The sequence below is a fragment of the Oryzias latipes genome, chromosome 13 (assembly GCF_053564925.1).
Source record: "Oryzias latipes strain Hd-rR chromosome 13, Olatipes_Hd-rR_3.1".
NCBI classification, from domain to species: domain Eukaryota; kingdom Metazoa; phylum Chordata; class Actinopteri; order Beloniformes; family Adrianichthyidae; genus Oryzias; species Oryzias latipes.
The window spans coordinates 21,021,275-21,046,601 of NC_136249.1; the positions used below are offsets into that span (position 1 = coordinate 21,021,275).

The 25,327-nt window shown below is 40.9% G+C and overlaps 3 protein-coding genes and 1 long non-coding RNA gene across 5 annotated transcripts; 2 read left to right on the forward strand and 2 right to left on the reverse strand.

Moving 5' to 3' along the window:
* Positions 1-2,584: 2,584 nt before the first annotated feature.
* ppp2r1bb (protein phosphatase 2, regulatory subunit A, beta b) lies at positions 2,585-17,613 on the reverse strand. 2 transcript variants are annotated; one of them, XM_078930082.1, is made up of 16 exons: positions 17,496-17,613; positions 16,547-16,739; positions 15,871-15,961; positions 15,142-15,242; positions 14,806-15,038; positions 14,534-14,681; positions 14,259-14,414; positions 13,439-13,553; positions 13,280-13,350; positions 9,273-9,407; positions 7,921-8,094; positions 7,712-7,772; positions 4,274-4,428; positions 4,038-4,180; positions 3,870-3,961; positions 2,585-3,787 (listed from the first exon to the last, which is right to left on the reverse strand). In XM_078930082.1, exons 2-16 carry the CDS (start codon positions 16,622-16,624, stop codon positions 3,771-3,773), a joined length of 1,770 nt encoding a protein of 589 aa, XP_078786208.1. In that variant the 5' UTR covers positions 16,625-16,739; positions 17,496-17,613; the 3' UTR covers positions 2,585-3,770. The 2 variants fall into 2 exon arrangements, with proteins under 2 accessions (XP_078786208.1, XP_004075717.1); XM_004075669.5 differs by lacking the exon at positions 17,496-17,613 and adding an exon at positions 16,836-17,140.
* On the forward strand, positions 17,069-18,392 carry med29 (mediator complex subunit 29). Its single transcript, XM_004075411.3, has 4 exons — positions 17,069-17,255; positions 17,362-17,420; positions 17,532-17,616; positions 17,964-18,392. Exons 1-4 carry the CDS (start codon positions 17,082-17,084, stop codon positions 18,189-18,191), a joined length of 546 nt encoding a protein of 181 aa, XP_004075459.1. The 5' UTR covers positions 17,069-17,081; the 3' UTR covers positions 18,192-18,392.
* mlf1 (myeloid leukemia factor 1) lies at positions 17,846-25,113 on the reverse strand. Its single transcript, XM_023961513.2, has 7 exons — positions 24,838-25,113; positions 24,049-24,205; positions 20,468-20,551; positions 20,230-20,358; positions 19,828-19,987; positions 19,602-19,740; positions 17,846-19,501 (listed from the first exon to the last, which is right to left on the reverse strand). Exons 1-7 carry the CDS (start codon positions 24,882-24,884, stop codon positions 19,435-19,437), a joined length of 783 nt encoding a protein of 260 aa, XP_023817281.1. The 5' UTR covers positions 24,885-25,113; the 3' UTR covers positions 17,846-19,434.
* On the forward strand, positions 21,456-23,299 carry LOC105355429 (uncharacterized). Its single transcript, XR_909844.3, has 2 exons — positions 21,456-21,632; positions 22,835-23,299. It is a non-coding gene; the product is annotated as an uncharacterized LOC105355429 (long non-coding RNA).
* Positions 25,114-25,327: the final 214 nt, after the last annotated feature.

The window sequence follows — 25,327 nt, forward strand, 5'->3', positions numbered from 1 at the left end:
TGAAACTTGCATTGTGGATTGTTTCTGCACTCTGCAGACATTCCTTAATCATTTAAATCTGCAGTCAAAGGCTGAGCCTGCAGAGATTTTCTTGTCCGAGCAGGCGCGGGTCTGCAGAGCTCTACTTCCCGACCACTGCGAACATCCAGGCCGAGGCTTGCTCCCAATGTGAGAGAACATGTCAATCCGTCCAGCCCACACAGACGCAGAACAGCTAATCCCACTAATGCAGCGCCGGCGGTTTGCTGGAGAGGGGTGGGGTCAATCTGTTCATGGAAACGCGGGTCCTACTTCTTTTCCTGGGATGAGGAGCATGTGTCCAGCACCACTGCAGTCTGAAACACTGGACGGGTCACACTCGACCATGACCGCACAAACCTCTCCACCCTCCCACCCGATCAGATTTCATCTCCTTTACATTTGACGCATGTGGCTCAGAGAGGATAATCACTGCTCAAAAAAGAGAGGAATTTCCTTTTATTTTTTCCCCCCTCCCTGTAGCTCCTGCTTTCAAGTGACAAAAAAAAAACATCCATTTCAGTGAAATTCTTGTGGTAAATTAAAAGTGAACGAAAATCCTGCATTTTCTAGCTCGGTGTGGTTATTTATAGTGCATATTCAATGGCCTGAATGCCTTAGAGACCTCCAGCAGACGGCCGGCTGCAGCCACTCCTCTATGACAAAAAGAGAAAGCTGGCAGACAATGGAATCATCTTTTTTTTGTCTGGAAAATATCACGATATCGAAAATCTCCTCCCTCCATTGACCAAAATCCTACTGTAATGACATCAATGGTTGTCATGACAACCAGAGGAGAGCAGATGACAACATCCTGCTGCATGTTGTAAAGCAGATCCCATCATTACTGGAGACTACAGAGAAGGTATTCATAAAAATGCACATTTTTTCTTCATCATTTAACCCTTTTGCTATCTGAGATGACCCCACCCTTACATTGACGTGTTCTCCCTACCATGACAAAGGTGGATAAAGGTGGAAAGATTTGATGTAATCCATGGACACCAGTGAAGATCACAAATCATTGAAGAAAAAAGGTTCAGAGCACTGTCTAGTGGGTCTAGATGACTCACCTCCCAATGTTAACCCACAAGGGTTTCGTGGCCAAAGTTCTGCAAAGACAAGTGCAGCTTCTGAGGAAGCGGTGCGGCTTCTGCTTCGTTTCTGCATGGGTCACTGAACATTTTCCTCTACATCTCCACTGAAGGTCATGCTGCACTCCTGGTCTCGAAGCACACACTGGCCAGCAGATGGACAGGCAAAAAAAAAAAATCCCAGCACATATGACCCAGTAGAGCTTGGAGAAGGCTGTGAGCTGGATGTGGGACGTGAGCCAAGAGTCAAACACGCAGCGCCCGGGAGATCCTCTGATTCAAAGAGGAAAAACCAAAGATTTTGCTCAATTGTTTATTGAACCTGTACACTGTCGCTGCAACAACCAAAAATCCCTAGCTGGGATCAATAAAGTCTCTTTATCTTTATCTAATCCTTCTCTGAAGGATGACTCAATAAGCAGAAGGAGCAGAAGCGACAAGGTGACTTGAAGAAACGGAAGCAACATGCCTCCTTCCCTCCCCACAAACCGATGTTTGTCATCCTGACCTCTGTGAGTGTCATGCAGCGTGGGGGCTTTGCTTGACTCCTTTCATTATAAATGACAGTCCTGGGAGGCAGCTGCATTGACGTCAAGCCTCTCGGCTGTCAGAAGCTGGAGCTGCTGAAAATCCCCACAAATAACTGGATCTAAATAGAAAACGTGGAGCCGCTTTATTACTGCTCACTGAATCTGCTGGATTTAGGGGGCGGATTAGTCCTCTTTCCCAATAATTACGTTTTAATGATGATATTTGGCTTTGCTTTGAAGCATGAGCTTAACATTTCTCTCCATGGTGTGGCCTGTGCAGAAAGGCTAAGTTTATACATCGCTATGTGGCGCCTGGTCACTACAGGAGCAGATGCTGATGCAAAGAGGCCACACCCACCTGGGTATCACAGAACGCTGTGGACTGCTGAATCCTGACAAAGAAAAGTCAAAAAGCAAAGAAAATATCTGGGGAGGATTGGGAAAGTGGACATCAATGAGGGCTGATGGGAGATTTGAGGAGATTAAGGAACTCTAAAGTTCTCTGAAAAGATTTTTTTAATGACCTAATCCTCTACTTGGACTGCTCATCTGGAATTAACAAGGATAGAACTTTTATTTTTGTAATCATCTCTAAAGACTCTGGTTTATAATGAGCAGCTCAGCCCCATGGTTTTTATATGCTCCAGTAGCAGGAAGGAGTGAACAAGTGTGATGGGTCAGGTCCCGTCCCGCTCTGCACGCCTCCCAGTGGACCCTCGCTTTCATCTGCTCATCAGCCGCGCTGAACAAACAGGAAGCTGAAGGCTCCTCAAGTCCGTCACATGTTCACAAGATGGTAAACAACACTTGGATTGAAGAACATCCACCTTCTGAAGGGTCCATGGAGGAAACCACACATCACTGTTAGTTCCTCTGCTTTGATGGGATGAAAACTGTCAATATTGACACTAATGAAGTTTTTTTGAATCCAGGAAGCTTAAGTAGATTTGTGTTACTTTATTCAGATCAAGATACAGTAGTACATCCCAACTGTGACAAAATACCCAAAATAAAAACCAGTATTTTTAAGACAAGACAATCAGTAATCAGATTTACTCAGGAAAAACAGGGGGGGGGGGGGGGACACGATGACAGCCTTAAAGGGGAAAAAAAACTGTTCTTTCTGCCTATTCCATCCCATAATAGAACATTCTGCAGCTTTAGACACATGCTGAGTCCTCGGTCTTGATGGAGGGTCTGAAGATCCTGTCAGAGCTCTGGTTCAGTGAAGTGTATTGAAATCTGCCATTTTATTTCCACAGCCTATTAAAGGTGGACAAATTAAATGTCCAGAGACAAGAACATTGTCTGTATGGAACAAACTGTTTATCTGGGCATATTGAAAAAGCATTAACATAACTGGTAGGAGCAAGCACAAATTAAAGTGACTCCCACTTCTCCTCCTGTGGGCTCATCAACAAAAACCACTTAGGATTTGAAGGAGGGATAATAAGCAACAAGCTACAATCAGGCTGGTCCCCATTACACCGAGTCGCAGCGGTTCATTCCTTTGACCAATTCATTTGGTGTTTCTGCCACAAAGAACAAGGAGGACGCAGCGGAAGAAGTAAAGGTGTGAAGCCGATAAAGACATGCAATCACCTTAAGGGTTTGATTAGATAACGTGCAATGGCAGATCCCCTCCTCCCTGTGTCAGCTCTGCAAAGCTAAAGAGCAGATTCTGGTGATGGAGAAGTCTTGCTGAACCTTTCAAGCCCACCTCACCAGAGCCATGCTAGCCTCTCAGGGAAAGAGCAAAGCAAAGGAAACATTTGGAGCCAGAAAAGCTAGTGCAGATCTAAAGCGCACAGACATTGCAGTGACTGGCTTAAAGACAACAGAGGGGAAGGATAAAGGGAGGAATGGGCGGGGCGTCGGTGTAGCGAGCAGCGTAGCACATTAGTCGGCGTGCACCACTTAACTCGATGACATCACACCCTGCCTGTCTAAAAGCACTCATTTACAGCAAAGAATGTCTGAACATGGATTACCATTGAACAGTAAAAAAAAAAAAATGTTAACAGCTTTTCTATACATCACCAGTTGTTCCTGAACATCAATAAATATCCTGTAAAAGTGTAATTTTGTTTGCATGAAATCTCTGCTGGAAGCCGTTGATTTGGGATGGTTATGCTAGGGCCAAAACTGCAGAGGAAGAACAACAAAAAAATAAAGTTTAGCAAATTGAAGTTAAGCAACTTGGTGCTGAGAAGAAAAACAAACATACCACTAATGGCCTCCTGGGCAAAATACTTGACATCCATGTCAGAGTCAGTGGCCAGCTTCTCCAGCACCGGCTTCACTTCTGTTTGAAGAGCACTGAAACAAACAAAGAGCATTGTTTACGAACGTTTTCACTTTATTGTCAAGGATGCACTCAGGCTGGCTGACGTACTTGCTGTCGAGGACCGGGCCAATCTTCTGCAGGGACTTGGCCACATTGAAGCGGACATTAGCCACCTGGTCGTTGGACATCTTCAGGACCACGGGCAGCATCTGCTTTGTGGTGATCTCCTGACCGCATGCTTCTGACAAAGCCTGAGACACAGGGGGAAAAAAGAGGTTTCAAATACATTTAATGGAGCAGCTGAGCCGTTAACAGTATACACGTGAAAAATGGCATTTACTCACATTGATGCAGAACAGCGTGGTCATCCTGTGGAGGTAATTGGGGTCATTGGCCATACCAAGAACTTTGGGTACGATGGTGTTCTGAGCCCACTCTGCTCCAAACTTCTCCACAAGCTTCATCAGGTTACAAGTCGCCGCCTCACGGATGGCATAGACTACAAATACAGGAGATTTGTTAAAAACCGGCAAGATTTCCTTCACACGAGCTCTCTAGCTCTCGCCTTCACCTGCAAACTCAAGCCTGTGCCTGTACAATCCCTTTCTTATGAAATACCTTGAGGCCCCTTTGACGGAGTTATACTCTGAACCAGTAGGGCTTGGTGTTGGTGCCTAAAAACTGAACCGGTTGGATTTAGACTCATGAGTGTAGGACTGAACGCACCTGCATGTCACATGCTCCAAATAAAAGCACCACAATGCAACAGTTATGAGAAACTAGCTTGATGCACATAAGCAGAAGCGTCAATGAAGTACAGGCTAGTTGACTGGAAAAGGAATCAATTCAAAGAAGGCAAAATCAAGCTCAGGGTGATGAGCCATAAAAGGAAATCCCTTTAGACAGACGGCTCATTGTGATGCTCTAAAGTAGAATCAGACAACATTCTTGATCTCTTACCTTTATGTTGATGTGTTTTTGCAATACCATAAAAACAAACTATTCTGATTATTTAGTCCTTATTTTTTTTCAGTGGTTTAAATGTTGACCAGTTTTTGTCTTAAATTATTCTCGAACTTTTCTAACTTTTGAGGACCAAACAGTAAAAACAGAGTGAACCAAAGGACACCACTAAAAAACAAATGACAAAAGTATCACACACAAATACACAGCACCTTCTTTCAAAATACAAGAACTACAGTTACAGCAATAGTTGGCACATCTGTGAAAAATTGCCAAACATCAAAGCATTGATCTGTTGCATGAAAATTCCACAGAGACAAAACGCTCTTTTGGAGTGAGTTGGTATGGGAAAAATTCCAGACGGATATCTGCAGTCCCGTCTTTCTTTGAAAGGCTTACGTAAGACTGGCACGGCCTTAACCCAAGCCATTCGCACACACACAGATGCACACCAATTGCATTCCAATGATGTAACCCAGCTGGCCCTTTGTCCTCACTGCTGAGTGTGTGCCTCTCTACTTGGAAACATACATGCAGGGGACATCTATTTTGATTAGTCCATGCAGAGAGCTGGTCAGTTTGTAGGTCTCCACACCAACACACACTGGACTGTTTAGGTTCAAGGTTAATCTACCCAATAAGAGATCAGAGGATTAGCTATACGGACACTATTTCTTAGGAAAAACTGCTCACCACAAATGTATTTAAACGTGTGTCTTTAGATAATCAATCTAATAATGTAATCTTTAAAATGAAACAAATCACCAACCCCAGGCTGTAGACTGCTAATGCACCAAAAATCTGTTTCACTTAGGGCTGGGCAATTACCGTAAATTCCGGGTTATAAAGCGCACCCGATTACAAGCCGCACCCACCTATTTTAACGTGCTCAAATGTTTTTGTACATACACAAGCCGCATCAGTATACAAGCCGCTGCCTCGACAAAGCGCGTCCTGACTACCAGAGTGTACATGGCTCATTACCACACTGTGGGCAGGTACTGGCCTTGTCTCAAGCTCATGTATCTAATTACACCCACATCTGAAACAGCATGCACCTCTATTCTGTTCACAAGTTCCTCAGTTATGGGTTTTTTTATTTTATTTTTTTTTTATTTTTTTTAACTTATTGACAAACTAGGTATCATACATAAAATTACTAACAGTAACCATATAATCAACATTACATCCCTCAGTTATGATGAGGAAATTTACATCCGCGATCCCCCATTTCCCATGAGTCTTAGGGGCTAAAGGCGGGGCCAACGCCCGGCTCGCCACACTGTTGTTCGTGTTTAAGAATGAGCAAGGAGCAGCAGTGCATGGAGGGGTGAAAAGGAACAGCTCTCCTTCCACTTGTGTCGCGGCAGCATTATGGTACTAACGGGGCTGGTTAAAAAACATCAGTAAAATAGCGCGCGCCTCAGCGCGATACGCGCGCCTCAGCGCGGCGCGTTCGTCAGAAGCTTCCTTTCACAACAAACACTTGTTGCTCCCCGGACGCCTCTGCGCTCCGCGCTCGCCAAGCGGGCTCCTTGTCTCCCCTTCCTATCCGAAAAGCTCACATGGTGGCTGTGAGCTTTTCAATGCAAAATTCCGCTCAGTCAGAAACCGTAAAAACGACCAAATGGATTTGTGTTTCCAGTCGTGTCCCGACAAAATAAAGGCTGATGTTATTCACACATATTTACGTGCAGCCAGCCGAGTCACTATGACTCAGAGGTAAATACACTTCTGAGCATGCGCTGTTCTCTCCGTCACGCAGCTGACCGGCATTTCCATTTACTGATGGGGGATTTTTTCACGCTGCTTTTAACGATTGCTTTTAACTTGAAAGCTTTATCATATTGTAGCGGCGATCAAGTGCACGTTGGGTCTAATGGCACCAAAGGATTCTGGGATGCGGCCGGGCATGCGTGTTTCTTTTTGTTGAACCATGACTGAAGTGTCTAAGACCTGAAGTGAGGTCCATGCTGTTTGGCTGCTCAGAGGTGTGTTAAAAAAAATGACTTGTGCTTGGTGGTGGATGGCGCATACAAAACCATTCACCGAGCCCGAATGTTCGTACATGGCGGCCGCCAATCAAATCCATAAATTAGCCGCGTCACAAAATAAGCCGCAGGGCTGTGAGCGCAGGAAAAAAGTAGCGGCTTGTAGTCCGGAAATTACGGTAATCGATTAATTCAAATTTGTTGTTTTAGAACATTTTAAGATTTTATTCTCCCAGCTTTCTGCTTCCGTTGATGGGAGTAAAGTCAGTCCGCTGGTCTCTCGTAAAGCGCAGATGTGAAAACAGCAGTGAGGAAAGACGAGCTGCTTCCGCGAAGCTGACAAAAAAAAAAAAAACACTAGCGCATGCGCCCCCAACCCCAGAACTTCTGCAAGTTTCCTTTGTGTTTAAGCTGATGAAGCTGTGGAACATGTGAGGATTTTTACCAGGGTCCAGAAAGAACTGGAGGGTAAACCTGTTTGACTTAAAGCAGCTACAGAAAGTTTCATTTAAAAAAAAAGTGTTGATTTGGAGACAGCTGAGTTGTTAGACACTGATAATACCATGCTATCATGCTACGATGCCATAATGCTACGATGCTATGCTAACGAGCTGCTCCGTGTGTCGCCTACATGTAATCATGGAGCGGTTTAAAGACGTCACTTTAAGACATGGCGGATGAATGCAACAAAGAGAATTCATTACAGAGCCGGTGTTAAGCGGTGTTTTAGCTTGAAATGTTTTGACAGCTAATGCTTACCCTGCAAACAGTTTCTCAATATGATATATTTATGAAGGTGCATTAAAAGCACAAAAACCTGTTTCTTACCATGATCAATTAGCCAGGCCATGCAAAGTGTGTTGAGCTTTTCATCAAAGAACTCCACTCCCTGAGGAAACATGGACAGTAGAATTAGAGCAACGTCTAGAAACATTTGAAGAAAGTTTCCTGTTTTTGGCACACACTGACAATGTTTTTCTTTTCTGAAAGAGATGTGAATTAGAAAAGCTTCTTTATCCCTAGCCCATGTGACTCACCAGCTGCCCTGCCAACAAGGGCATGTATTCTATGATGGCGAGACGAACCCTCCACTTAGCATCCTCTGCCAACTCCACAATGGCGGGCAGCAGTGACTGTGACAGCTGCCGTATGCCGATCACCTCATTCACGCAGTCCAGATTGGAGATGATATTCAGACGCACCTCAGGGCACTAAACGCAAAAAAAAATGTTTATGAACACATCAGCGAGACAAGAACGGTCCACTAGTCTAAATAGTTCAAATGTGAGGAATTTATAACCAAAGCAAGGAGCTTTGAGTCTGAACAAGTACATGTTTTTGGCTCAGTAATGCAGAGCCACTATCTGCTCTAAACAAATCTGACCTCCTAATAACTGTGTAGAAAAAATAAATAAAACAGATTTACATTCAAACACACAAACTCAGACAATCTGATGAAAAGGTTGAACAAAGTTTGGTTCACATTTGAGACGAAGATCAAGATAAAATGTCATGTCAGCCAAAGGTATCCTTATCTTGAATTATGTTGGTCTCAGAGAAATGCACTTACAACCGAAATTTGAAAGTCATATGTGTCTGTCTGAATTAATCCGATGAAGACTCCTTTGGTGTTTGTAAAAGGAGGACATGGGCTGACATTTGATGGTACTAAGAGAAAAGGCAGCTGAGGAATCAAGAGCACCTGCTTCTCAAAAACACTTCCATAAATTACAGTTTTGTTTTCATATACACAATTATTAGACATTTTTACAATTAGGATTTGTGGAGATGACACAAGAAACTGCTAATACATTATTTAAAACACTGCAGTTTCTCTGCTTTTTTAAATGCATCTTTTATTTTCCTAATTCTACCAAAATTTCATCTGCATTTTTAGCTTCACATTTTGAACAGCGACCTAAACCTCTAGGTTAATATATGTCAAATAGAGGGGCTTGACTCGGTTCTTTGGCTTACGTCCATATTTATTGTAAAGACTGTGGGAAGACAACAGCTGGAGCATCAGGGACTGCTTCTACTACATTTTCAGTTGAGAAAATCGAAAAACATTTCATGCAGCAATAAATGCACCTCCTGAGTGTGCCCTCTCCCTTTCAGCAGCAGATTGGATTTTGTCCACATGTAAATGTAGCTTTACTTCCTCCAGACAAATATACACAGTGAGAAAATCCACAGACCCTTGCAAGCTGTGATCAAGTGTTTTGCTTCAGACATAAAGACACCACAAGATGCTTCAAAATGAGGTATTTTCTAATCAATTATGCCAAACCAAAAACTGTGTAGACAAAACTCAAAGCCAGTTTGAAATAGAATGCTTAATGTTTGGGCTAAAGCTGCAGCACACAACTTAAAGTTGCATTTCCTTTACCTCATCTTTGAGCTGAGCCAGGAAGAGAGGCAGCAAGTGTTCAATTGTGTTGTCCTTGCCCAGTATGGTGGAAAGGCCCATTATGACGGAGGCCAGAGCGGACTTCACATGCTGGTTGGTGTCTGAGACAAGTTCCTGGACAGAGACAGGACACGTAAAAACAAAGAAGGCAGAGCACAGGCATGACTTAGCACATAAAAATGAGCATCCTGACTCATGTGCCACATTGACATCAAAATAAAAAAGAAAACATTTTAGACAGTAGAAAATAGATAATAGGAAGTGATTATGGGAGTGCTAATGATCATAGTAAACTATGTCTATCAAGTTATCTTTTTAGGTTTAAACCAAAAAACGAAAAAAAAAAAAAAAAAAAAAAAGCTAGGCATCAAAACTTTGTCACTTAACCAAAAAGGGAAGACTGAAGTCAGGCAAATTATCCAGACAGCATAAACACAAATTTAAACGCAGAACATTCTGCATTTTATTTCAATTAATTGCCCTTTTCAGCCTTCTCTAAAGCCACTGTGTTCCTAGCAATTGACAGGACTAACTGACAGAAACCTAGTCAGGTCGTGTAACATTCTTGTGCTCTCCTGAGTTTCATGTCAAAAGTTAATCGTCATTTTGGCAAAAAAGTTGAGGCCTTAAAAGTAGGACTGAGTTTAGAAAATGTATTCATTGATGCTGAATCCATCTTTGTTTTATATTTATGGTCAATGCCGTATATTATATCTTCTATTCTGAGTAGGGCGTAAAGTGATTTACAGTCAGAGTTCCATTCACACACTCATGGCAGCACAGCCACCTTTCATGGTGCTAACCAGAACACCAAGAGCAGTGCAGGCTTCAGCGTCTTTCCCAAGGGCACTTTGATACATGGGCAGAAACTGAAGCTGTAACTTTAAGATCAGATGTCATTAGACTGAATTTGTGATGTTACAAGTGTTTTCACAACTAAAAAACGTTTTGAATGGGATATCAAAATGAACATCTATACCATGTAAAGCATTGATTGAATTTTGAACTTGGGAATCAAAATTAGATAGATTGTGTACAGTAATCCCCCGCCCATTCGCGGTTTAATATTCGCGCCCCGCCCATTCGCGGGTGGCCGCAGATGACGTGACGTCACAAGCGTGAGAGGCAGAACAGCGCTCATTCCGCGAATTTTGAAAAATGATTTACTCTGTACTTTACTCTAAAGTATTGTTTACGCGTTTAAGATGGGGTGACGGTTTCGATGACGACACCCACTAAGGGTTCAATGAACAGGTTGACACCCACTCGCAGCCTCTGACTGATCAAGATTTGGCGGAGCTGACGAACTCCGCCAGTGAAAACGGAAAAGAGGACCAGGAAGACCCATCACAAGAGGATGAAGGTCTAACTCTTGAACGGTTGGCTGATCTCATGCAAGCAGCAAAACAACTGCAGGAGAACGTTAAAAATCGTTGTAAAAAAAACGTAAAAAATTTAAATCGTGGGACCCTTACATGGTTCGTGCGCTACAGTTCTCAAATGCAACTGATTCTGCTATGTCAACGTACAAATCCCTCTTCACCAGTATGAAAAAACAACGGGGCCACCTGCCGATAACTATGTTCATACAAACATAAAAAAAACGTCTAACACGCCCGGAGAAGATTCGACACCATCTCCCGACTCCTGAAGTGCGAAGAGTGGAGGAATGGCCATAGACGGCAGTTAATAATACTGTAATATATGTACAGTAATCATTTCCATATTACTATATTTCACAGAATTTTTTTATTACTGTTAATAAACATTACTATGTAAAAAAATTAAAATGTACTTTGTCATTACTATACATTACAGGTATCTTACTGTATTGTTAGTAAGGCTCACATAAGGCTCTGGGAGTTTTAAAACGGCGTCAATTATTCGCAGATTTTCGTTATTCGCGGGGGGTGAGGTACGTAACCCCCGGGAATACGGGGGGATTACTGTATTTTGAAAAGGATACACAGCCATACTTTAAAGATTTGGGTTAACAACAACCGTCTTCTGGGATTGTTATGTGGTCATTGACAGTGAAATGTGTAGGAAATAGGGGTTTTTGTTGGTCTCATCTTTACTTAGTAAAGAGTTCGAGGGTATCAATTACCTTAGGTTCCTAAAAACGAAAGAGTTTGTTGGGTCAAAAATGTCTAGGAGCTAAGAATAAAGTTATAAATGTACACAGAAAATTTTAGCTACTAAAGTTCAAATATTGGTTGCATAAAGAGACTAAAAGCTTAAAGAATGGAGTCCTGAAGAAGTGAGACAGGGCAGGACACAAAGACCTTTGAGGGCGCCAGGTTAGCTGGAAGCCAACGGAAAAAACAAAGTTGCCACATGCTATCTGGTCATGGTCAAGCTGTGCTTTGACAGAAGCTGCAACAACAACAAGAGCACGGGGATGCTAAGTGTCAACATGGGTGCACCAAAAAGATCCTTCAGTTAAACTCCTGAAAGAGCAACTGCAGAATAGCCAGTAGGAAACAAGAGGGCAAACCTTCCCCTGTTTCACAGACATTGATAAAAGACTGGCCAAAAGATTTGTTTATGCATTTAAAAGTGGGATTTCCAGTTTGATATATTTTATGAATAAATAAATTTTAGCCTAAAAATATTAGGCAATTAAATAAACGCCTTACATCCTTATGTTTAAATTATACTAGGCTTGTACAATATACCGCAAATTTATCGTTATTGCGACATCAAGCTGTGCAATATGCATATCGCAAAAGACGGCGAAATTGCAATAAATGGTTACCTTAAATGTGCTAAAAGAATCTTATGGCAACTTGAAGTATTTGATGAATCAAATCAATCCATTTATTGGACCAATCAGATGGAGCCCTTTTATCTATGTCATTTAGGGTCTTTTAGAGTATAATTTTTAAACTGTTGCAATGAAAAGGGAATGATGTTTTTTTTGTTGTTTTCCTACTTTGTTCACATACTGCAAGTTTTATCGTTGTCGCAATACTGATCATTACTATCCCATATCGCAAGTTTTCCTCATATCGTGCAGCCCTAAATAATACACAATCACACTTACGAAGGTGGAACTTTTAAGTATGAGCAATATTTTCCACAGTTGTCATGTTTTTTGTTTTACCAAGACTGTGGAGATGTTTTTACACATACAGCTTTGAGGCTCTCCTTGTTTGTTGACAGGATAAGTAGGGCATATCTTTCTAAGATGGTTCAGCAGTTTAAAAAAAAAACAATATATTGAGGAATTTAAGATCAAGATAATCGTCTCCTAACACAGCTTACAAGCACATTTAGTCAGACCAAAAATCAAGCAAACAAATTTAAACTGGTACCACACTACACATTTAAAATAACCATTATCTTAAAGGTTACTCTGCCCCAAAAGCAACAGTGCCACCTGGTGTCCATGTTTAACTGAAAGCTACAAGGCAATCCAAATCATAATTTAGATTTATGTAACTTTAAGAGTCAGTTCACATTTACAATCAGACAAAAATCAACTTTATGTAAGGCTACTGGACCAAAAAGAGCAGAGACTGCTATTTCAAAGTGAAAACTTTGTTTACAATTACTCTAAGTGACATTACATTATGATGAGCTATGCATCGCAAACCACATAAACTATGAAATTGTTTAAAAAAAAATTAATCCAAAGGAAAAAACATAAGAAGAGGAACTTTGAAACATAATACTAGACTGAGAATTGAAAACAAATACAGTGAAAACAAAATAAATCCAAATTTTGGACCAATAGAAAGTATTCATTAGGTTGGTACATTCTTCTGGAGAACACTGAGTAAATATGTGCATTGTTCCCTTTTTTCATTGAAAATATTAAAAATATTAACACTACGCAACAATAACATGAAAGCTTAAGATATACTTTAAATAGACTATAAATAGAAAAATACGCCTGATTCATAAGAATGAATATAAGCGAAAGTCTTTCAGAGAATTTTAAGTGGAAGATGAGAAAAACCCAACAGAAATGTATTTTTTACCTTGACGCAGGGCAGAATGTGAGTCATGATGATTTGCTCACGATTGTCCTCTGGGAGATTCTCGCAGAATTCTACCACAAAAAAGAAAATAATGATCACAACTCTGACTGGGAAAAAAAGCTAAACTGAACCCATCAATTGGTGGAGTTCCTCAAGTACCTTTGACTTTGTTGGCTGCAGCAGCACGGACCTCAGCTTCACAATCTTTAAGGAGATTCTGGAAGGCAGGGACCAGGTCATTTTTGGTAATTTCGGACCCAACTGCTTTCTGAAGCTGTAAAAAGGAAAAAAGTTCGATTTCATTATCAAAAGGGGGAAATTAAACAAGGCAATAACGGTGACACAAATCCATTTTGTTAAAAGAACATTAATGGGTATTAAATATTATATCTAACAGTGTATACCATTATCATTAAGTACAAACTAAATTATCTGAAATGTTGACAGGAAAATTGAATTGTGAAACACATTCAAGTTGAAGTATGAGCACCACCTAGAGTATGGAGTTAATACCAATTCTCTTTCTAAAAATGTGTTTGAAAAGTGTTAAGATCAGGGAAAACAGTGGCCGACTGGTTAACAACATGGATCTCCATTAAAGGCTCACTGGTGGAAGCACAAGTACAGACACGATTCAACCTAGCTGCATCTAAGTCAGGGGTGCCCAAATGCAGGCCTCGAGGGCCGGCCTCCTACTGGTTTTCCAGAAATCCTGTCTCATCTGCTGCTGATTACCTGGATCAGGTCTGTTTAGCCAATAAGGATCTTCAATGGGAGGTTGGTTGGAAAACATGTTGAACATCGGCTCTTGAGGCCTGGTTTTGGGCACCCCTGATCTAAGTGGGGCCTTTAAAAAAGGCTTCAAACTCCAAATCCTCCACCAGAGTCTGGTGGGAGTAGCCGCAGGTTGTAATGTAGTAATGAATATAAAACCAGAACTTGAATCACTTTGGTGATGGCAACAAGGAATTCCCTCTACCTCAGAGAACTTGTCAGCCACCATGTAGCGAACTCTCCAAGACTTGTCTTCTGCGGCCTGGCGAAGGGTCGGCATCACCAATGTCTCCAAGTCCTCTTGTGGCAGCAGAGTGGCAATGCTTACACAAGCCTCCACTGCAAGCAACCGCACAGAGTCCTGAGAGAGATGGTCCAAGAGTCAGTTTGGCGGCACTTTGAGGGTATAACAGTCACATACACACAGTCTGAAGTGTTACACTGCTGGTTTATGTAGCAAAGGAAAAGCAGCGGTAATACCTGCTCATCGGAAGCCAAAGCAGTGAAGAGGGAAATGATGTCACTTTTTACGTATTCAGGCTCCAGAACTTTGGCAAACTCCCCCAGCTTAGATGCAGCAGCTCGACGCACCATCGGGGTGTCATCTGAACACAAGGTGCGAAAATGCCTGACAAAAAGCAAAACATTATAAATCAGGATTATGTGAATTTCTTTAAAAAATGTAATAATGAAATAAAGCAACACATCCAGTTAGATCTTTAAAGAATTTAAAAGAAGTGGAATCGACTTACTGACGAATTTCAGCCTTGACAGTGCTGGATACCCGAGGATAACACACACTGAAGAGGCCACAAGCTGAAGTGCGAGAGGTGAACCAGTCACCACTGGCTAGCCGCTTCACCAAAGGCTCAAAGTGGACCTCCAGGTCAACTGGAGAGTGCTCCTGAGAGATCTTTCGCAGGGATTCTACAGCTTTGTCTCTGACAACTGTTTCTTCCACTGTTGCAAGACTTTCCAGAGGAGGCTAGATGAGAAGGGGAAATTAAATTCTAGGAGATCACGTTTCTGGTCCACAACAACATCCTTCTTACAAACATTTAAAGCTACTTCAACAACAAGAAACTTACCAGGAGACAGTGAACATACTCTGGTCCCCCAACCAACATAGTGAAATTGCCAAGCTGTTCAGCCAATGCCAAAAGCACTTCATCTTCATCATAGATGGTGTCTAAAAAATAAAAGAAAATGTGCCTTTAACTCAAAATTTAAGAACACTTCCACAATTGACAAGAGCTGTAAAAATGTGAATAATACTATACATTTTAAGACTGTACAATTGAGTTTCAGTGTCATTCTTATAAAGTTTCTTAAAATGTATTCAAATTTTAGATTCTTAACAAGCTCCTTAAAACAGAATTTAGTTCCAATTTCAGGATCAAATTGGCCTGACAAAGGTACAGCGAGCCTCAAAAACATCCTCTACAAAAAGGACATTAAATGTTCTCTTCTAGGGCGTATTCAAATTTCAATTCCATGTGCCGATCATGAGGCAGCAGAACATATTTATATCACGCTTGAGAATTCAAAAGCGGCAATAACTGTGGGGATGTAATGGAAGAAACTTAGCAGGCCAATTGTTCTTTTTTTATTATTATTTTTGTCTGAACAACGAGTTTATTGTAAGCTGTAGTTATATTTTGCGTTTAAACAATAATCATGACTGTTTAAAAAAAACAAGAAGACTCGTTTTATCTAACTAATACATGTAAACACGTTTAAGGCTAAATGGTGAATTTACAATAATCGAGCCTTGGGAGCTTGTGGGGCTCCAGAAGGAGACCTGATGACAAGATTACCTGTGAGGAAAGGAAGGAGCTCCGTGCGAGTCCTCTCCACACCGAGAGCTAGCGCAATGGTGGACAGCTTCTTGATGCTGTTGAGACGAAGCTGCACAAAAAATGAAAAGAAAAGAAAAAACACCTTAAACTCAAGTGTTTAGAAGCAATGCCTCTACATTTATGATGTAGTACAAGTTCCTGCTGAGGCCTATTCTCCTCTCGAATCACTCGAGTGTTTATGTTTCTGCTAAACATTTGGTTGAAAGACATTTTTAACTGTCTGAACATGTTATCTTTTTGTGGAAAAGTACGAACATAACGTCGTTGAAATCCATGTAACCTTAAATTCAACCTGTATTTAGTATTCTGACATTTACTACTAGAAATGGCAAGCTAGCGGCTACATCATTAGTCCAGTTGGATTAAAATAATCAAATGAAATGAATAAACATGTGTGTGTTAACGTTCAGTGACCACGACAAGTACCAAGGGTTGCTTTGGTTTAAAACTTAACGTTACAAATAACAAGAAAATAAATTTAAGTGAGCAGGGCGCGACCGACAGGCCTTAGCCGGGAACGTTAGCTAGCATATTTGCTAACTAGCTAACAGTCGAACGCCCAGGTTACGATATTTTCGATGCCAAATGTCAGCATTCCATTTATGACATTTAGAAAATAGCTTCATATTACTACCTGGACATCCTCGTTTCTCAACTCGTCGATGAGAACAGCAATGGGGTAAAGAGAATCGTCTCCATCAGCTCCAGCCATTTTGGACACAGTCGCAGTTACCGAATGGCGCTGTTGTGCGGCACTACGGGGTTTCTGCCCCACAACAGCACAGCCCTCCCTATCCTGCGGCTCCTCTGCTGCCTGCAAAGAATCGCTGAAAAACACGGATTTGTTTGGAGAAAAAGTCAAACGAGTTGCATTAGAAGATAATTTCTTTGTGATAATAAATTTCCTTTTCAATAAATCTTACTTTTGTCACTCCTTTAGATAATGGCATACTAGTGCATTTGTGAGTTGAACTACTAAACGGATTATGAGAGAATAGAAAAATAAAACAACACAAATGGCCTTTGTTTTTATGCAAGGTGTAATCATTTTAAGCGGTAACTTCGTTTTTTTTTAATCTGAAAATGGTTTCAAAAGATCGGATAACCTCGATTTTAATTTGAAAGGTATGACCCCGGAATTGTTTTGTCAGCACAGAAAGAGGTCAAAGATGGCGTCTCAACAGCAGCAACAACAGCAAGCTGGTGGGCCGATGTCTCAGCCTGGTTTACAACAGCCCGCTTCAATTCAACAACAACAGCAGCAGCAGCTCAGTCAACAGCAAGACTTTGACCCAGTTCATAGGTTTAAGATGCTTATTCCACAGCTGAAGGAGAGTTTACAGGTAATGCCGAACTGAGAATAGCTAGCTAAAGGCTAAACCGGCTAATTACAAAGAAAAGAAACTGCAGCGCTTCATACATTTATTATTATGCATATCTGATGTTTAGAACCTAATGAAGATCGCATCCATGAACCTGAGCTACAACACCTCCATTGACAATGGCATGTGAGTACATTGTTTTTCGTGGTGCTTGGACGTGTAGCATAGATGTTCAGTAATACTATAGCAAGAAGGGCTCACCTTCACGTGTCCTTTGTTTCTTTGTTCTTTTTAAAGTAAAAGTAGTGACACATCTGTCCAGCGTTTTGACAAAAGTTTAGAGGAGTTTTACGCGCTTTGTGATCAACTGGAGCTGTGTCTGGTAAGTGTTTCTCTGCCCTCATAAACTATTTTGTTAACGCTCTCTTATTTCACAATAAACTTGACTTGCATTTTCTTGTACAGTACAAAGTGAGGCTTTTTTATGTCTTGACATTAAACCTTTTAGCCTATTTGTCAACAACTAAAGTTTGTATAGGTTTTAAACCACTATTTCAAGAGGGAATAATACATATTGTATTGAATGATAATGAAGTACACATGAGATCCTCTTATTTTTAAACATGTTTATTAATATTTAAAAACTTTACCACATTAACATCCTAACACTTTATGTGACGTAAACACGATTTGCAATACACAGCTGACATTTTTCTCTCCTTCATGCAGCGATTGGCATACGAGTGTCTGTCTCAGAGCATCGACAGCGCCAAACATTCACCCAACCTGGTCCCGACAGCCACCAAGCCCGACACGGTGCAGACAGAGTCCATGTCCTACGCCCAATACCTTACCATGATCAAATCTCAGATCTCCTGCGCGAAGGACATCCACAATGCTTTGCTGGAGTGTTCTAAGAAGATTGCAGGAAAGGGGCCGCCTCAGGGAATGATGTAGACCTGCATTGACTTTTTACACTCTGTTTTTTTTTATACTGAACTTCACATATAAATCAGGCTTTAAAAGTTACATTTATTGTCAGTGCTTTGTACATAATTTGGACAGTCAGCATTCTGTATCGACCAACAGGTGGCGGTAGAGGCGCAGGTGCATCTTTTGCAAGATTTTTGTATTAAAAATTAAACTTCCTTTTTGATACTTTTGCCTTTCCTTTTAATTGTAAATTGCTCATATTTTAAATCTTATGATTAATAGGTGATTCATGGGTTTAGTGCTTTCAAACAGCAATGTAGTTTTAAAACTTGAGGAAAACAGATTTCACTGACAGACTAATATATGAAGTAGTTGCATCACACTAACAAAACAAATTTGTGTTGTTTTCCTAAGTGGAATAAATAAATTTATGAGTAAAGAGTTTTTATAGTAGGTGGAACATTTGAACTAACAAATGAGAGGGAGGTGCAGGGGCTGCAGCTGTGTTACGTCTCAGACTACACTGAGAGACTGACAAGTGCTCACTTCCAAAAATATCACCAAAGGTCCCGGAAGGTTCATCACAGCATAACCTCTTCCAAGCACTTTGAAGGAAAGCTTTATAAAGCAAGGGATATCATCTGTTGCTAAATGTTCTGGTACAAGTTCAATGGGAAAAATTGTTTTAACTATTTTTATTGTCAGACAACAACCAATGCTGAGTCTGCGCTTCATAATACAGATGTCATCAGAGGGGAAAAACAAAAGTAAAAATATAAAAATGAATGCCTCAAGTGTTGAGATTTAAAAAGAAAACTTAAGTGATAAATGATTACAACAGCAAATTGTGGACATTTGTGTTTGGAGACTTATCTTACATGATCTTTATGTGAAAAGTAACGAGCCCTTTTCTGAATTAGGAGAAATAATGAACAAAACAGCTCAGATCTATAAGCTATGTTTGTATTTATTTATATATATTTTATATTTAGCCAGGTTTTATTTAATAGCTTGCATCTAAAGAACACAGGTAAAAAGATTCTAAAACAGAATGTCTTTCTGTTTTATGATAGTCTGTGTCGGCACAGTCTGTAATCATTCCTCCCAGCAATTTATACTCTAAAGTATCTTGAAGAAAATGATCTTTATTTAAAAAACATCTACAACAATCTGACTGTTGGAAAATCAACAGCGTGTGTGTGAGGGAAGCGGTGAGATTCATGAAACCCTTTCATCAGCAGAGAGACAAACCAGCCAGAGGATGCTTTTAGGGATTTGTTTTTACTGAACGTTTGACTTTGTCTCTACTCCCAGACGTCTGTCTTTGTTGGTCTCTGCAAGAAACACCAAACAAAAAATGAGATAATATGATACCACAAGCATTCGTGGGGTTACAGACACTACAAACTTCACAGGGTACCTGTGACTACAGACCTTTTGCCATGTTCAGGACCAGGAAGCGCTGGCCGGTAAGCAGCATGGGGTTCATGTTCCCTTAAACTTTGCCTGGGACGGGACGGCTGAAACTTGGACGCTTCCTGCTGCCACTCCTCATCGAAACACTGTGCTTCAGCTACAGGTTGGGATTGAAAGCATGCAAGGCACAGTGAGATTGGGGCTTACAGCTGAGCGGTTTTCATAGGTGAGTGCTTTGACATACACTCATCTAGGTTCTGAAAGTCCTGGTTGAACTCCTTTTGCCCTGTTTTCTTGTTGAATTTCTTCTCGACGACATGTCCTCTGTCTTGGATGTAGTGGCCAACACTCATCTGCTCCAGCCCACTGTCTGAATCTTTCAGAGCCCGCAGAGTCTCCTTGATCTAAGATAGAAACACGGTTAAGAAGACAGAACAGAACCATGTTTGTTTACAAGATAACTGTCAATGGTGCTACTAATAAAAAACTGCCAGTAGGTGCTACCAATGAGGTGCATTTTTGAAAAAATGCACCTCATTGGTAGCACCTACTGGCAGAAGAAGAAGTGTATGTATTGAATGTATTGAATTCGTTTTCAAAAGATTTACAACACTGAATTGCATTCCTGTCCTCCTAGTGCACTTACTCCTCCGGGGGCTTGGCGAGTTGAGGAGGTGGCCTTAAAGACCTTTGGAGGCTCATCACCCACTTTTGAGTAAGTCATAACTGATGAGGAGCTGAACGCGTGGGTGTTTGAATCTGTGGACAAGTTGTCCTGAAATACACATAATGCACACAATTTACCCAGCAAATCAGTCAAAAAAAAAGAGCTGTCATAAGGATTATTTTTAAAAAGGGAGGGGGGGGGGGGTTGGTCAACATACAAAGTTTCTGTGCATCCCCTCCATCGTGTTCCTTATGTTGGTCATCATACTGTCGAACATCCCAAAAGGATCCCTCATCAGATCCTGGAGCCACAGACAGAGAAAACACCATCATGACTTTTTAACTAATACCATCCTAGAAAAGTACGGACAACCTTTAAAACCATGATTTCCATCTAAAGATTCTTCCTGTAGGGATTTTATGTGAAAATTATTTTAATTCTGCCCTTTTTTTTTTGGAAACGCTCCTTAAGTAATATTTATTGTTACTTGTGGGAGTTAGGTGTATGCATTCACTTCAAAAGTAATTAGCTTCATTAAAAATACATGTTATATATCAAAACGATATTTTTAAACTGTGTCAGTAATATTTAACAAATGAATAATAAGTCATAATAATATGAAATAATATACAGCCCAAATGTGTGAATTAAAGTCCAACATTTCTAATCTGTAAGCAGTTAGAAATGCTTATAATGGATTGAAAGGAGTTTGCACCAACACCTTTACCAGAGCCTCATTTGAGGCCAGGATTCAGCTAATGTTTTGTAGATAATTCACAGGTTATTGATATACCTTCAAATAAATGACTGTTGCTATAACTAAACTACTGTTGGTCAAGTCTTACATCCTATGTAATAGGACGAGGAAGCATTGTGGATCACTGCAGAGCGAATGCAGAGAAAACACTCTAGTTTCTCTAGTTTCTAATGAGTAACAGCAAAAGAGCTAAACTAACCATATTGTCAACACTGTCCAACGCTAATAATGAGCGGCTGCTTTCCTAGGGAGCCAAGCCACATTATGTTAAGAGTCAAAACAGTATTTGAATATATTTGCAGCTCTAGAAGTTAGCAAAACACCATCAGAAACATGCGAATGATGGAATCTGTTGCTGCCCAAACTAGAGTTAGACTGAAACAACTTCTCTGCAATTTGATTTTCACATATGCTTCTGTTATTCAAACGTCCTCATTCATTTATGCAGCTTTCTGAAGGGCTCTGAGCGGCAAAGTTGGCTTTCATTGGTTTTGAAGCCCCAAACGCAGCTAAAAGCAGGCCGAATGCTGTTCAAGGCCACACAGCTTCTGGAGTTACCAGCAGAGAGAAACGAGGTGCAAGAATGGAAGGGAAGGAGAAGCAGTCCCTGGACTACAGACCACAGGTGTTTGGAACCCCATGGGCCTGGATAAGCATCTCAACTGCTATCACTATGTGTGCACCAGCACTTTCTTAGGGGTGGGGGGTGGTGGTGAAGTCCAGAGGTATTGTGTGTAATCAGTTGAGTGCTGACTGACCCGCGTTCCATGTGTAATTGGGTCGCATGGCCAGAGATTAGTTTGGATTTTAACACTGAAACTGAGCTTGGTTCTAGGAAAGCTAAAGTGGGTAGGTCGAGGTTCGGGGGGCTTGGGTGAAGAACCCAAGGCTGCCCCCCTCAGCTCTTTTAAAGGTCAAGCAGATGTGAAATGCTCCTGACCAAAACGGTATCTATGCACCAATAAATACCCGTTATATTTCTGCAAACATTATATTTAGGTCAGACTAACAGGAGAAGAGAAGCTAAAGGTGGAAAATAAGAAGTGCAGACCTGCTGTTCTACATTACACATTATTTTAGGCCATCTGGCAGACTGAGATGTACAAATGTAAGTGGGCTAAACTGCCTTAGCATGTTAGACTTGTTCAAAACAGTGGGTTTCAAAGCAGACAGAGGAGGAAAAAAACTAAACCAAGTTGAATACATTTGCAATACAAGAGTCAAAATGTGAGGAACTGTGTGTCCTGTCCAAACAAAACCATGATCATATTTGCCTAATTGTCTCTTGATGACAAAAATGTAAAAAATAAAAGTGAACTTTCTTTTCCAGTTTTTTTTTAAATCAATTGACAAAAAGTATGATTCTCATCAGCAAATCCTGGAAAAATTTCCCTGAAATGGTCGTTTTTTTAATTCCTTATTTTGTTTTTTATATATATATATATATATATTGGGAAAAAAACATGATTTACCTCTCTTGAATTCCTTTCCGGTTAAATTTTAAAAAATACAATCAAAAGCAGCTACTAAACAGTATGTTTAAATTACGCGGCCATTTGAATTAATGCTTCGAAAAGTAACATAATCCCAGCAGCTGGCGCTGGTTTAAGGGAGGGAAATGTGAGAACACAGCAGAAGTGGAAGGCAGGCGTGTTTTCCCACTGGGAAGCTCACAGTAAGTAAGCTCATGTAAGAAGTGCAGCCTTTCACCAGCATGTACACAAAGGAGTGTGTGTGTGTCTTTAAACCGTGTTCGTAAATATGTCTTGATGGTGTGTGTGTGTGTTTCAATATATCTTTGTGTGCACATTTGTGTTTGTGATATAGGAGAGCAGCTCGAGAGCGAACTGTCTGTCATCAAGCTGTTAATGTTCCCGTGATGCCAAGTTCTGAGGAAGCAGATGGACCAAAAGAGCAACAAGGAGAAAGCAAAGAGGCCTCATGACATCTGAATGTACAGCACACGCTGCGTGAAAGCCAAACACGCAGCTGAACGACCGGACTCAACTTCCCCTCCTCCTTCACAACACCAACAAGCGACAATAAAAACTCTTATTTTGTTTTAATTAAAAATGTTTACCTTATTAGTTTAATATTCCATAGACTGATCATAAGTTTGAAGGTGAACGTGGAGACTAAATACACGGCTTTTCCTAATCGTTTTTTGCTCTTTATTCAAACAGCAGAGACATCAAACATTTGCCATAATTTATTAACAAGCCACAAAAAGTACAAAAACATCTCATCCTAATTGTACACCTAACTGGCATTTGAATAAACTTTTGAAGAGTATCTTCATGTCATCTGAGGTCACTCTGTTGAAGTACTTTGAGCTGCTAATGGATTCTACAGATGAGAAAGCAGACGGCTGGGGACTGAAGGGACACTTCTCACGTCCGTCATCATCAAGGATACAAATACAAAAGCAGGTGATGTTTGATTCAGCTGGGAAAAGGGCAGTTTTCAGATCATACAGGTTTTAAAACTACAAACCTCTCGTCTTGGTGCAAGCTGGTAAAGTTAGTATCAAGATGTCCCAGTACGCGCAAGAGTCCCAGACTTCTCCAACCCTTCCTGCCATGACCATGTACTGCAATCTCTCACCATCATAGATGAGAAGAACATCAATGGGGCACCCATGACCAAAGTGAGTAATATCAAAGATGGAGCTATTTCCAGCTGAGCAGAGCTCTCAGGGGGGTTTTATGGCCAAAGAAGTCTGTGTGGGTATTTGTAAGAAAACAGTGTCAGTGGAACAATGCCCTATAAATAGGACTTGGAAGGGCTAGATAGAATTGTCCAGCGAGGCCAACGGGGTCGCCCTTCCACAAACTCAGAAACTCTGCTACAGTTTAACGGCCACTGGCCAGCTTCCAGCCAGCACTACACCTATGTCAAATGTCAACAAATGTCCCACTATTCGAGTTAGCCAAAGGACTTATAAGTCGCTTTCCTTATTCTATAGGCAAAGTTTTCTAGTTCACAAGTTGAGTTTTTAAGGTCCTAAAAAAAGTTTTTCCCCCCCCCATTAGTGTTCTCACCCTGTGCTCATTTCTCAGGGCCAGAGAGGATGAGGTGAAAGGATCTGCCACACGGTTCCTTCCATCCGTTACACTGGGCATTAAAGAAGTCCCAAAAGGCTCTGAAAGGCTGCGCATCATACGGTGGACATGCTCCCTGTGAGCATGAAACGGATCTCTGTGGAACAAGAAAAATATTTTCAATAAAACAAACAAACAAAAATAACAAGCAAGCAAGCAGGGAAGTTGAAGGTGGTATGTGTATTTTTAATGCCTCCTTTTTCGTTCATCAGCTTAGTTGGGGGGGGGGGGGTCAACTCAGATGAATGCAGCACGCTGGAACAGGAGCCTCTGTCCTAAAATAATTTCAGCTACTTGACTTCGAAGTTGGGTCAAGTGTGGCTAACGCGCTGACCCATGTCTGTGGCTGAAGGACAGGGACGTTCAAACCCAAACAACAGGGCGGTTATATAGGGACGTTTTTAACCTTTCAATCAGCACAGCAACCGTTCCATTAGGCTGTATAGCAAACCGAACAAATAATATAACTTTATTCATTTTATTAATAAAACACAATTGACTTAATTGTCTTGAGGATAATATGTATATAGAGTTTTACATTTGATATAAAAAGCGACCATTTGAATGAACTTGTATGCATTATTTGCCTGCATGTCATTTTAGCTAAAACATGTGGCAAGTATATGATTAATTGCTAGCAAAACAGTTAGTTGTATTAAACCACACCAAACACATACCAAAGTAAAAATAAAATATCATGTACACATTTTGAACAGTTTAATTACTTACGAAAAAAACGGGTCGTCTTCAAAATCCCCAAGCATCCTGTTGAACATTTTCTTTAACTTTCGAAGATTTTAACGGAGTTTAGAGAAAAATAGTCCGTCTGTGCGCGCGCCCGTTGCCTCTCTGCGGCTGAATACCTCCGAGAGCCCAGCAGCTCTGAGCTCTGACGCAGATCACGTGACAGGAACGCCGCTACCGCATTGGTTGCTCACAGGGAGTTTCGACCGGGTTGCACCTACTCGCTTCATGTTGTCAAGACGCTGCCATGACAACGCCACTTGAGAAGATTCTTGAAAATTAAGCCTTTTCTTATCTGACTAGAGCAGCTCCCCACGAGGGAGGTTATCTCAATTATCCATATAAGGCCAATTTAATTGCATTTACTTACTTTTAAATAGAACAGAGAAAATAGTTCTTGGCATGATTAATGCAATTCAAAGATGAACTATTCAATCCTTTGTTTTGAAAAGATTTATAGCTTTATTCATAAAGC